At 31.4% G+C, this 14,240-nt stretch overlaps 1 protein-coding gene across 1 annotated transcript; it reads right to left on the bottom strand.

The window, feature by feature from the left end:
- Positions 1-637: 637 nt before the first annotated feature.
- LOC148622158 (EP300-interacting inhibitor of differentiation 3-like) lies at positions 638-13,540 on the bottom strand. The gene is made up of 10 exons (XM_088571772.1): positions 13,336-13,540; positions 9,397-9,477; positions 7,888-8,018; positions 6,992-7,119; positions 6,388-6,493; positions 6,038-6,137; positions 5,235-5,326; positions 4,056-4,104; positions 2,957-3,045; positions 638-2,589 (listed from the first exon to the last, which is right to left on the bottom strand). The coding sequence occupies exons 1-10, from the start codon at positions 13,487-13,489 to the stop codon at positions 2,467-2,469; spliced, it is 1,053 nt and encodes a 350-aa protein (XP_088427898.1). The 5' UTR covers positions 13,490-13,540; the 3' UTR covers positions 638-2,466.
- Between the last annotated feature and the right edge of the window lie 700 nt (positions 13,541-14,240).

Genomic DNA, 14,240 nt, shown 5'->3' with positions numbered 1-14,240 from the left:
GTCACTAAAGACAATGGAAACCCTGAAAACATAAATGTATCAAATTATTGTACACATGATGTAAATATTACAGTCAATTGATTTTTTTAAAAATTATCTGTAATCCTAGGGATTGTATATAAAAATATTTACTTTTTGGAGTTAGAAGTCAACTTTCTGTGAGGTATTATACTAAAAAGTGAACTTATAAAATGTTATTACTGAAAAATTCTATCAGTAAAATATTTCTGTTATAGCTTTGGTGTAGTCTTGTTTATTTATCTTGCCATGCATATTCTATGTTCAACAACAGATAAATGTGTTACAGTCTTATCCTCCTCCTACTTGGGCTGGATTAAAAAAAGCAAAATGGTTTCTCATATACATATGTAGATGTCCAACTTCATGTTTTATCTGTTTCACTATTTATAATGCCATTTTTGGTCTTTGTACTTCAAGTGTGAGTGACAATAAATTACTACATGTATGTGTCAGAGGACAATCAATGGTAAATATTAGAATTAAATGACAACTGGAACCATTGGGACCAAGCCCACAAACCCCCCACTCCAAAAACTTAAGTCTTATGACTGACATAACAAGGATTAGCAAACAAATAACCTTCTGAACTTGAAACATATCAGTCAATACTGAAACATAACATTCAACAATTTATTTTGAATTATAAAAACATTTTGAACAATATAAAAAGTACAAAACAATATCAACGAGATTTCTGTCAAGTGATTAACACTGTTCTTTACTAAATAGTATTTGGCTGCCATAACTTGAATATGAACAAAAATGTACTTAAAAATACTAGGAAGTGTAATGGACCAGAAACATGAACACGGGCCATAAGGTACATACTATCCCCTTTGAAGTTCTAGGTTTTACATTAAAATCGTTATTTTGAATTTCACCGTTAACATGAAAGCTAATATAATTCAACACAGTAATGATCAGTCATTTCATTGTTCAGTAAATATAAGGTCTTCACACTTTTCTGGTGATTGTAAATACATAGGTATACACAATGAAATTAAAACTAAAGTAATTAAAAACACGTTAAAAACACTAATAAATAAAATTTACATCTCTCTTCCGCAGTTGTTCTCTGCAAATCCACAAACACTGGTAAATAAAACTAGTAATCTGAAAATGCTGGTAATATCTGCAAATAAAACTTGTTAGGAATGGACTATTTGTAGTTAAGTTATTCAACCAAATGAGCCTCGAGTTTTACTTACATTAGCAAGTTGTTATATAATAAAAAGTTATGTAATTTACCAATCTAACTTCATCAGCCCAACTTTAAATTCCTTTTTTTAAAGTTTTACCAGCTTGGCCCATCAAGGAATTATACCAAAAGTATACTTAGTATTTGTTATAATACTATCAAGTTTGAAATAAATACTGTTTGTTAATTGATTATATATACCAAAATTACAGATGTAATCTTAAAAAAAATTAGAACTCAAAATAACTACCATAGTTGTGAAAAGCAAATATGTTGTAAAGGGAGGTGTTATTATAAATTGAAAATTTTACCTTTCCTACTGAAAAGACTAATTGGCATATTTTTGTGTCCAAAAAAAAAAAAAAAAAAAAAACACAAAAAAAACAAAACACAAAAAATCTTCCAATATTAACATGTGAGAGTAATGTCACAAAGTATGGCTTCAATATAAATTGTAATTATTTCTTGCAAAATCTGAGAATTTGCTGATGGCTTTTTTATCTGGTTGTATTGACCAAACACTTAAACAAAGTAAAGTGGTCAAAAATTGTCTAGATACAATAGGTTTTATTAGCAAGAATATTTAAGTAGTTGAAGCATTAGGCCAATATTTCTAATTAAGTCAAATGTTTTTCACTAATTTGGCAGAATTCCATTTTCCACTAAGGTATCCATGTTTTGTATAAATGAACAGCAAAAAAGGTTTTGAGTATAAAACTTGGCACATCTTCTACAAAATATTAAGCAATATCTACATTGACTTGATCAAGTTCATTCTCAGAGCTAAATTTAATATAAAACAGTCTGAAATAACAGCTTGAACATATCACATAGAAAGATAAAGGGAAATGTACCTCTGAATAACTTCTGATTTATTTTTTATGAGTTTTTTTTTTAAAATGAAACAATTAAACAGTTCATCAACTGAGTGCTACATTTCTCATAATGAATACAGCAGGCCACGTAAGGCTCTGTGTTAAAAAAAAAGAAGTAATACATATTTTGTGGTCAATTTTTTTCAAAAGTATAATATCAATACATTTCTCTACCAATATGACTAGAAACATGATATGAATTGAGCCATCAGAACACCATCATAAATCTTCAAATAAAACCATGATAAAATATGACACGGATTATCTCTCTTGTTCCACACGATTGTTTCCCTTGAATTTTCACTCTCATCACAAATATGGCATAGTATACCAAAAAAGATCTAGCACTAAATATTGCACTAACAGGATCAATCACTTCTTGCTCTTTCCACGAGATTTACTGTCCATCATTGCCTTTTTAGAAGGTGGTCTACTGTCAACAGGATCCCTTGTAGGTATTAGTGGGTCATCTATCTGGTAAACTTGTACAAGTTCCTATCAGAAAACAGATCAGTGATATAGATTTATCAATAATTTAATAAGTGTCTCATTCTACATCTAAAAGAAACATGGTATATAGTAAATAAATGGTTCAACCTTCAGATAGTGTAACTAGGAAATTGTTTTCTTATACCCATTTGTGATGATTGTAATGATCCATTAAAAGGGGGAGCAGCAACCAATGGCGGCACTTCGTCAGGAAAAAAATTTGAATAAAAATTTTAAAATATGTTTAGAATGATCAATCAAAAGGTACATCTAGTAATCTGCAAGGTTGAGGCAGAGATTAAATGCCCGTCTGCCGACCTCGAAACAATCAAGACATGTTACATTAAACTAAAAAAAAAAAACCATTACATACTCTCCATTCCGCAGGAGTAATTGATATGATTGTCTGTCTGTTTTTAGATTTCTGTTGTCCTCCTCCATCTTCAGAGTTCTCTAATGGTTCTATAAAACAAAGGAGTTTAATAAGTACAACTTTGTCCTTTGCATGTATTTTTACATTCAATGTCTCATCACACAGGTAGAAGGATAGAAGATGCAATATAACGATAAGGCTACTACAAAGTACGAACAAATTGCAGAACAAATTGCTACACCCAGCCATATATCCCTTGTACCTCATAAAATTCAAAGCATAACATCTAAATTCTATTACTTATGTCAAATTTGTTGAATCAAAAAAAAGTTTGGCAAAATTCAAGTACATTAATTGTTGAACAATCCTTCAACTTTAACAAATATAATAGCTGGAGTTGTGTCTGCTAAGTACAATTACGCAGCTCAGTCAGACAGACTGATGAATGGACACAAACCATCATGTAGTTACATGACAAATTATTTAGTCATAGGTGAAAGCTGACAAAAAGTGAAAGACAAACAGCTAAATGTATAGTCAGACTGAGAATGGAGTGCTTTTAAAAATACTCTTAAATTTAGCCCTGATCAAAACATCCCTCAACCAGGGGTTAAAAATAGCCCTCCTTGGCAGTGGTAACAATACTGCCTCTTATGCATGTATCACTCAACAAAAAATTATTTTTTTTCCAAAAAAGCTGATTGAAGATTAAGTGAAACAGATAGATACATTTTAGTGTGTTGAGTATTAGGTTTCTCAACCTTAAAAATCCAGTGTAACACTTAAGAATATATACACGTGTAACAATTATTCACTATTGTATATTTTACTATTTGTATAATAGTTCTAGCAGTTCCTATTTCGCAAATAAGACATGAAAAGTGACAACCAATGTATTGTAAATCTTTCATCATTGATATCATATCAGGATAGAACCAAAATCTTAATGTAGCCTTATTCTATTCATTACCAAAATTATTACTTCTGGCTAAAAATTAAATTATGCTACATGATACTTTCACTGACATTTGTCAACCAGGTATCATTAGTACTCACTGGAATTAGACCAACATAAATAGCTATGATCATAAAGTTTTACCTATGATGGGTAAATTATCCTCATCTAAACTGACTTTTGCTAAACCATCCTGAAAGTTGATAAAATTTTGTTGTAAAATCACGTCTTTTAAAGCAAAATAATAAGTGGCTGAAGAAGTGTGAATTTCAGCCTTTAAGAAAAGAAAGAAAAACTGATAATGATGCACTCTAAGTAGGCCTTAATGTAAATCTTGCATGCTGAATACATTGTTTCTCTCATTTTGATACAAACTACAGTGAGGATAAACTTATCTAATAGTATTTAAATACCTAAATTGGATAAATAACTTACATTGTTTTTGATTACCTTTAAAGAACACGTCTGTTAACTTTTTTCTGTGCATTCAAGAAGAAAAAAAAAGAATAAAAGAAAGATAAAATTGAAACAAGCATTCTGAGAGTATGGCAAAACAATACATAGTCCCCTACCAGCTATTTATATCATTGACCCAAATACTACCTTGGAGCATCAAGTATAAACAACAAACTGAGGAAATGACCTTGAATTTGAACAGAAGAAGGGATATGGACAAAGATAAGAAAGATATTCAAATCCATTAAACAGATGCAGATTTGCAAAGTTTTGTGCACGGACAATTAAATAGATTAGCTTTCCAATTCCATACCAATCTAAATGAATAATAATTGTCCAAATTAGGTTTCAAATTCCATACCTAAATGAATAATTACCCAATCTTTTGATATATAGTAACATACTGTCACATTGAGATTATGTTAACAGGTTTTCTTTAGAAAAAAGCACGCAAAATTTAAACTTTGGTATAGCGTGTAAAACTGAAAGTTGGTAACTTTGGAAAAAAAAAAAAGCAAAGCAGAACGAAATGTAAACTTGATCTGTAACTCATTAAAGTAGACTCACATACAAAAAATCAGCTCAATATCTGAATTTCAGTATTTTCAAGGGCTCATCACGGAAAATTTTGGTAAATTTTCAATGTTCAAGGGCCATAACTCAGACAAAAATCAGTGGAGCAGAATGTAAACTTGATCAGTAACTCATAAGAGTAGACTCACATACCAAAAATCAGCTTGATATCTGCAAGCATTTAGAAAAAAAGTGTGGAAAACCTTTGGCTAAAGCTGGTAGGGGACAAATTAACCTGTGTGAAAACTCTAGCCACAGAAAAAGCCTGTCTAATCTCAAGTCTAAAATACAAACCTTTACTAAAAATGATGTGTAAAAAATGTTTTCTATTGTCTGCCCAAATGAGTGTGGATTTAAGACAAATTCAAAGAAGCATATGGGTAGTTCTACAATAGAAAGTTTATGATTTAATATACTTATTTTATATAAAAACATAATAAAAATTTGAATTACATGTAACATAACAGCATATTTCTATAGGTTAACAGCATAACAATAATTAAGTACTGATGCTAATCAAAGGGAACATCCACCTGTTTTGCCAAACATATTTACTGTTCAGCTTCTGGTCTGTTTTAAATGGGTGATGTACATATTTAAATGAAAAAAGCACAGGATATAAGGCAAAATCAAGTTTCTCAGTTGAAAATATTTTCCAGTAACCTGTTTTCAGAGGAGATTTCCGAAACAAACATACCCTCAAATACAGATATTAAAAAAAATGAATGATGTAGAAATTCTATCAGACATTTATGCCAGGTATGATTTACATTTAAAGCCATGCAAATTTATCTTATCATATTTTAGCAACAATTAAACTTGTCCAAACACTATGAAATTTAATCGTGGGAATAAAAAGCTTTGCCAAGCTCAGCATGATAGACTGCAGCCAGTTAAACTGTGATTGAAAAATTAACTATGATGACAATAATACCATAACATAATATAACAGCAATTTTTTGTGGTAGATTAAAATTCCTCTTGAACATATAGAATTATTTAACAAATTCTTGACAACTATAATGGTGCTGACATACAACTACATGTATATCCTATATCAACACATTCTGTGTTCCTAATGACTGTATGATTTTTACCTTTGGTCTGTCTGTATAATCTTTGCAGTATATCAAGGACTCTCTCTACTTCAGCTGTTGTAGCCTCATTCTTACCACCAGAGTCATCAAAAGAGTCCATCTATAAAGATGTTCATAAAACACAATGAAACATTTAGAACTAAGTATTTGGGTAATTAGTCCATTTTAACCTTATCACACAGTGTTTAGCAGAAACAGTATTGTGTTATCTGGGCAGTCGATTTGACTAACATTGTCATTGGTTATTGCTAATATTTTTTAGTTTCACAACAGTAGCCTTAGACAGAAAATATCATGCAGAAAGAACAATTGAAAAGCAGTAAAATCATGATAATACTGTTTATCCTTACTTTCTTAGGTATAGTTTCTTTATCTATCACATTATCCTTCTCTTTCTGAACTTTGTTATCTCTTTTCTGAGGTCTCTGCTTTGGATCTCTATCAAAAGATCCTGCCCTGTATCAAATGAAAAAAGGTATTCATCAATAACTCCATTCTTCGGTTAGCTCTAAATTAAGTGATTATTACAACACATAATAGCACAAGTACAAACAAATCTTGGCTTCACAGTGAATATAATAAAAAACTGGGAGCTTATAGATAATGTTGGTAAATATCAAGGCTACAAATACACAGGACAAAGGAAAATATTGGTGTTCTCCCCAGGTCATTGCTATACAATCTGCACTTTGTTATCTGATAATAGATTTAGATAAAATGTTTTACAGACCACTGTTTTAAGACTTTGGGAAAAGCCTAAAGAGCAGTGCTGTGCATAGCATGGTCTCAGAGAATCAGAGTTTCTGTCCTTCATTTAATACATGTAGTTGTATTGGAATGAAAGTATCAGCCATTAATGTTATCCTTAAGTTATTTGGCCTTCATAAAACAATGCAATTCTCAGTTTCAACCATTTAGCATGGTATGTCTGAGTCTGTTTATAACCTTACTTACATGAAGTGGAAAGGTGGGTTTTTACTGAATAATTTCTGTCCAGCTGCACCAAGGTTTTTCCAGCCATCTGGAGATATTGGACTATCATTTTCTGAAGGGGCATTATTTTCCCTCCTTATAAATGCAATCTGAAAAAAAACATGGTACAAAGCAGTTTTATTTTTCATCAATACAAAATGACAATAAACTAAAAAAAATCAATTTGGAAAAAAATAAGCAATTAAAAATAAATGTTTGATTTCCTTCATCTTCAACAGAATATTGTTCAATGGTAATTCTCAATGATGTCATATGCTTGAGTAAATTTCTCTTTGTCACAAGTTTTGATCTTGTCCTTTGGATACTTGTTACAGTAGAGAAGGAAGTAAAATGATCAACATTAACAACGACAGGGTAATAACATGGAAAAATATTTGACTAACCTGTGAACAGAATGTAACTACTTTTAGAAAAAATATCTGACTTGATCAAGAGATTTAAATGATTCACAATTTGTTGAAGGACACGAGAGACATCATCAGCACTTGGAACTTTTATACTTCTAATTTTTCTTGTTTATATACTATACGTTCAATTTTTCTACACATTCTTGGTGATTTTTCATATTTTGATACAATTATAATCTGTATTGCGGAAAGGCATTCATAAGTATGAATACCTGTGTATAATCAATTTTGTTATATAAAATAAAATATGTTTTAATAGAGTGAAATAAGACAGTGTGGTTTATGGACTATGAAGAATAAGAAACACTTCATATACCAGTAATGTCAGCATCAAAAATCATAAAGTAAGTGGTTCAACTTTAAACCAGAGTGGAATTCTTAATGCATGAAGCTGGTAACCATGACAGCATTAAATTTATCTTTCTTTGCTTCAGCTATAAAGTGACTAACCAATTTTTCTGCAAACTCAATTGGTTCAAACTTAACAAAATCTGTGTTTAAATGGTCTGCTTGTTGTCTTGCTAAAGACGATATTGCCAAGATAGTTGTGGAATCAAGAGCTCCCTCTCTAGGTGTCTTCACTAAAAAAAAAACATAGAGAATAAATGTTATCATATAGATAGCAGTGATTTATTGAATTTTCCCTGTGAAATAAATAAAATTTGGTAATTCAGCTCAGTCTCTCTCCCGCCAAAACATCACAACATTGATATCAATCTGTTGATCACAAAATTTAAAATTACCGTATTCTTCCTTGTATAGAGTACACTTTTTAAAACTTCCAGGAGGGGGGGGGGTGTGGGGGGTAGCACAGATATTTTTCTGGAGACATAATTTTCAGGAATCTGATTCAAAACCCGAAGTAATCAACAAAAGACAACATTGAGCCATTTTTGTATTTTTAAGAAGTTTTATGTGAAATAAACAATTAAGTTTTACTGCTATTTAATACTTGTTTTATCCACTGATGCCACTTTCTTGCATTTCATTGTTAGTACAAGAAACTACGATTCTTATTTTTCTCTCAAAACATGCCGTCCTAATTCTATCTTCTTCACCTGTGTGTGGTGGAGTGTCAAATACACAATAATGGAAGAGCCAATCTGTCCTCAGGCCCATTGTCATTTAATTATCAAATAACAAAGATCAATGTCAAAGGTGAAACAATTGTCACTAATTATTTAATCTGCTTAAACTGTTTCTAGGAGTCAAATATCAATACACAATCTTGGCAAATAAAGAATCTTTTTTTTTCAATAAAGGTCAGACTTGACACCATTGTTTTAGTGAAATACTCGATTTGCATACAAACAAAAAATGTAAACATATTAACGAACACGTTGAATGGATCCAATACATCGCTGCCAATAAATGGCTTGCAAATGCAGGGAAACATAAAAGTAAAATTTTTATTTAAAAGATAAATGATGAAAGGATACACATTTCACAGAATTTACCAGAATCCTTTCATCTCAAGATAGTCTTCGGGTGGTGATTTTTCCTCGCTTCATGGTGTGCATTTTACACAGAAACTTTCACATAAAAACTTTTTCTGTCGATCTCCCTTGCCAAGAAGGGGGTGTGCGGAATACAGGAATGTGCCCAATACAAGGAAGAATACAGTAATGTTGGAAATAGCAACAAATTATGGAGAAAATCTATATATATAAATATGATGATGATTAACCATAACTACTACTTGTTAATCAGTGCTGTCGTTTTTTAAAGTATAATTGATGATTTTTGGGGTTATAATAATTTTGTTGTTCAACCTTTTAAAATAAATTGAGATATGTTGAGACGATTTGAAACACACTACTATGTAGGACCTCGTACTGGTATTCATTAACAGAATTATTCAAAAAACAATTTTATGATCTGCTATCACTTAATCACTTGATAAAATATTTTATTTCATCAGATTTAGTTACCTAGCATGTGTTTATACCTTTGTCTTACCATTTTTATTGAGTGTATTGGCTGCCTCAAGAGCTTCAGATAAATGTGTTGATGCTGGGTTGACACATTCATGTTTGTTTTCTGAAAGATAATTGTTATAAGACTTATATATTTTTTATACTTCAAGCTTCTTTCAGTCAACTTTAAGCTTTTCCCATTTCCTAAACAATACATATGAATGGTTAAGTTACCAAATATTACATTAAATTTAAAAGAAGCAAGAAAAATAAACGTTTCTAGCATTGTCTATACCTGTTTATATATACAGCTTGTTGTCATTTGTCTTATTTGTTTAAGTGTTTGTATTCTGTGTCCATAAGTTAAATCTGAATTCAACAGATTTTTATTTTTATGGTGATCTGTAGAAGTTCGATTGTAGCTTAGCTTTTGGTGGATGACTTTCTCATTGGCAATCATACCACATCTATTTTTATAATGTCTGACTGACTGGTAAGTTTTTATCAAACGAAACAAAAACTGTCTGATCAACATTTTTCTTTCTGTAATTGAGTACAGTGTATTTACTGCAAACTTGGTATAAATCTTCTAAACAGTGAGACTGGTTCCATACCAGACATTTATTAAATCAAAGTGCTGTTAGTACTGGAGGTTTTTGATTCTTGTGAAAATTGTAGCATGAACAAAATTTCAAAGATTACATGATGTAAAATAAAACTGTATCATACATTTGCCTTTTTTTTCCATATCGTTTAGAACTGATTTATCCTTAATATGCAAAATGCATGTATATCCATAATACTGATCCAACTTCACACATATTTACCAATTTTGTTCCATTTCACCTTTTTCCCAAATTTTTAAACCTATCCAAAAGTAAATTTGCATATACATTCATAATTATCATACACTGTAATTATACTTTTAAACAAAACAAGTTTCAGCTTAAGAAAATAACTTGATGAAAATAAGAACTAGACAATTTTATCAATTTGAATTTTCCCGCCAATTTTAGTTGGTTAAAATCACTGCTCCTAACTTCTTGTTTATCAATGGTAAAGTATTAATGATAAGATGGAGAATTTAAATGTGTTAAATGGAACATGCTTTACACCTTAAATGCTTCTTGACGCATTACCGCAAGAACTAAATTCCTAAAATGCAAATTTATTACTATTTCAAGACTAAATAGAAGTCCCTCAAATTTTCAGTTGATTTGAAAACAAGATATTAATCTACTTGGAAGAAATAATAGAATATCACTGAGCTGAAAAATTGCAAGAAACATATTTACTGATTATAACAGCGGTATTGAATGATATAAAAGAAAATACATTTGGACTTTATTTTTGTGTAGTGTTCAGAAATAGTAGGGAAGTTCCTGTAATAGACTGGCAAAATAAGGTATTTTGATCCTAAAGTATCAAAAACCCAAAAATCTCAAATACTGAAATAAAATGCACTTCCTGATTAAAATCTTAAAATACAGAAGTGGCCAACATAAAGTTCCCATTGACAGGGTTTTTAGCTAGGATTTTGAGGGCTTTAGTCACTTATGCATCAAGCACAATCGACATATAATGGGCAGCAGAATTTTGTAAATAGTCAATAGTATCATATACTGAAGACATAAACACTCTTAATATATTCATTTTAAGTTTACAGATACAGGCATTACAATAAATACAATAAATGTTACTTAATAAAATAAAATAGTTACTATTAGAAGGATAGATTTTTTACATTATGACAAAGCTTAGATGCATTCAGTCTAAAAATAGCTACTATATGACAAAAGCTACGATTATGGTATGACCTGACACTCAACTAATAAACAAGAAAATCCTCCTGTCCTTTGCCAAACACCATACCTCAAAAGCCCTCTTCAACCTAAAACTCCTCAAATCAGAAGGATGGAGACAGGTCTTCAGAAGAGAATTGATTGATGAAACCTTGAGCCTGTTCCTAAGATAGGCCTTGATCAAATTGTACCCACTAAATCCCCTCTCAGTCACCAGAAGATAACACAGAAACTAGACAGATAGAAAGGAGGTTGGCCAAATTGGCATAGTCAACTTTAGAATGTTGAACTCTGTAAGCGGTTGCTTCGTGATGTCTTACAGCTGGGTGGTAATTTTTTAGTAACCTTTGACCCCAGATCATGAGAAGAATTGAAGAAGTTTGTAATCATTGTGATTTCATTTCAAAAAGAAAAGAGAATCGTAAAATAAATATTTATCGTTGATTAATGCTTCCAAACTGTCCGCTATTGCATTAAAATTAATTGAAATCCATTAGATTACCAGTCACACACTGGAGACATTGTATATAATGTGTGCATTTAAATTCCTAAAAATACATAGCTATATATGTTGCAAGATCCGTGAAGGGTTTGTTTTTATATGGGAGTAAATATCGGTCGGTATCCATTAAAGATCGAAATCATTTAACATGACTAATCCTTAAAATAAGGATATACATGTTATATTTTAAACGTACTTAAAATCAGAAATGTCTCCGAGTCAACTCGAAGCTTTTTTCGTCCATTGAAAACGACCAACTGAAGTTGAGTGAGAATCCTGGGATTATCTTTTGTGGTCCTAATGATCAAACGATTGATAAATTGTTGTTATTTCAAAGGATTATTAATAATGCACATATCAGGAATGCCAGGTTGACAACAATACCATGTATTTCACATCTGGTTGACCAGGTAATTACCAAACTTGGGATCATAAACTTGTCAGAGCATAAGGCCAGGTGAACTTTTGATTGAAAGTTTTTAACAACATTAATATTTATGGTCACGAAAATTTATCTGGAACACTTTCTTGGATGGAATTATTTTATACACTTTTCCAATTTTAAGTGATGAAAACCATCTAAAACATTTTGATAATTTCAGAAATCCTTTCACAAATGGCAAAAATGACAAGCGCTAGCTAAATCACTGCACTGATCAGTTGATTATTCTGTTTAAACTAAATAGATAGGTAAGGCCATAAAAATAGACAAGTGGGTGAAAATACAGACCCCTAACAAGAGACACATTCTAATGATGCATACAACTGATGCATACAACAATTTGCATGTGGATATCAAAATCTTGACAATAAAACTTTTCCCGGTAAAAAAATTTTAATAACAACTTCTACTAAATAACAATAAGGAGAAAGCCCCTGTGCTTATATTTGTAAGAAATATTACTTGTAGATTACATGTTATTGTTAAACAATCCTAGTTTCGGGGATTTGATACAGCGCATCCACCCCGAAGAACTTGAGATAAAGGATACTACTGACACTGTGAAGTCAGCCTCATAATTGACCTAAACTAAGAGATCGACGGTAAAGGAAAACTAATGACCAACCTTTATGACAAACATGATGACTATTCATTCAGAACTATCAACTTTCCTTTTATCTGAGGCAACATCCCTTCAGCATCTCCCTATCGAGTTTTCATATCACAACTCATACAATGTATGTTATGCCAGAGCTTGCTGTAACTACACAAGATTGGAGTCATCACTACAGAAGTTTTATGGTCATCATCATGAACTCGTGGATCGTTACAGTGTATCCATCTGAACCATGAAACCTAATTTGTTCAACATGCAATAGTTTTTTTCTCTTTCGTCTACCCCCTCGTCTTTTTATGAGCAACTCAGCAGGTGCTTCTAGAAAAGCAGAGGACACTAACCCCACCAGTGCACCCAGTGTTTGGTGGAGTTGCTCATTTACTTTTGTTTCTTTGTAACTGTAAGTATAAATTTAGTTACTTTAGATGTATGTTCCTTGTTGTGCTTGTCTGTTTTATTTGTCTGGTCTTTGTGCCTGGATTACATTCTTTTGATTTCCGCTCAAATTTTAATTCCCTTGATTACACTTTCAAGTCGCTTCCACTAAATTTACAAAAGTCACAAAAAGGGGTCTACATCTACAAAAAGCATCTTTTTTGTCTCCTAATATTAGAACACACCACGGAGGTCTTCAAGAATATTTCGATATTTTAAACGAATCTGCAATCTTTCCTGCTTGTCCTGAGTAGTTTGCAAAAATTCTTCGGGAATGTCTTCGTCGTCTTCATCGTCTATCGTCGTTTGATTGTTGTTATTTTTTGATTTTTTCGACATTTTCTCATCTCATATCTTAGTGATCAGTGAAATTTCATATCAGTACAATGTTCCGGAACATTTTCCCTGAAATTACTAAAAGCCGGATGGCGATCCGATTCCGAAGCTTTCCTAAAAAGATAAAGTGCGTTTCATATACTCTAAATGACTATATGAAGCACCTGTTTAGGCTTATTTGGTTCGACAATATAAAACGCCAGTCTTATTTTCAACTGCAGTCACCGCCTTCGCTTTTTTATTGTAAAAACATAAATTCATTTGAACAGGAATTTTTATACCTAATATAATACGCCCGATTTGAACATGCACAAAAAATAATCGAAAAATTGAACAAAATGTAAGATCTAATTATTTTTTTAATATTATGTGAGGCAATTCGATTTCAAATAAACTCATTTCACTGATGAATTAACACTTATCATAGAAACAGTTCCACGACCCAGCTAGAAAAAACACCAAGAGAATATCCCATGCTCCAGCTAGAAAAAAAAAAACACCAAGAGAATGTCCCGTGCTCAAGCTAGAAAAAAAACACAAAGAGAATGTCCCGTGTTCCAGCTAGAAAAACACCAAAAGAATGTCCCATGCTTGGCATCATAGGAAAACCTCAAGTTCGAATATCGCCCTTTAAAATCCTCGGACAATAATTATATATCTATTATATAGATAAGTAGTTTTATTAGATAAAAAAATATCAATTTGTACAAACAGTACAATTTTTATTTTATAAACATGAATTATATAGTGACAG

This window comes from Perna viridis, chromosome 3 (assembly GCF_037379345.1).
Source record: "Perna viridis isolate PV_CMFRI_1.1 ecotype Kerala chromosome 3, ASM3737934v1, whole genome shotgun sequence".
Classification (NCBI taxonomy): Eukaryota; Metazoa; Mollusca; class Bivalvia; order Mytilida; family Mytilidae; genus Perna; species Perna viridis.
This window is presented reverse-complemented; position numbering and strand designations above follow the sequence as displayed.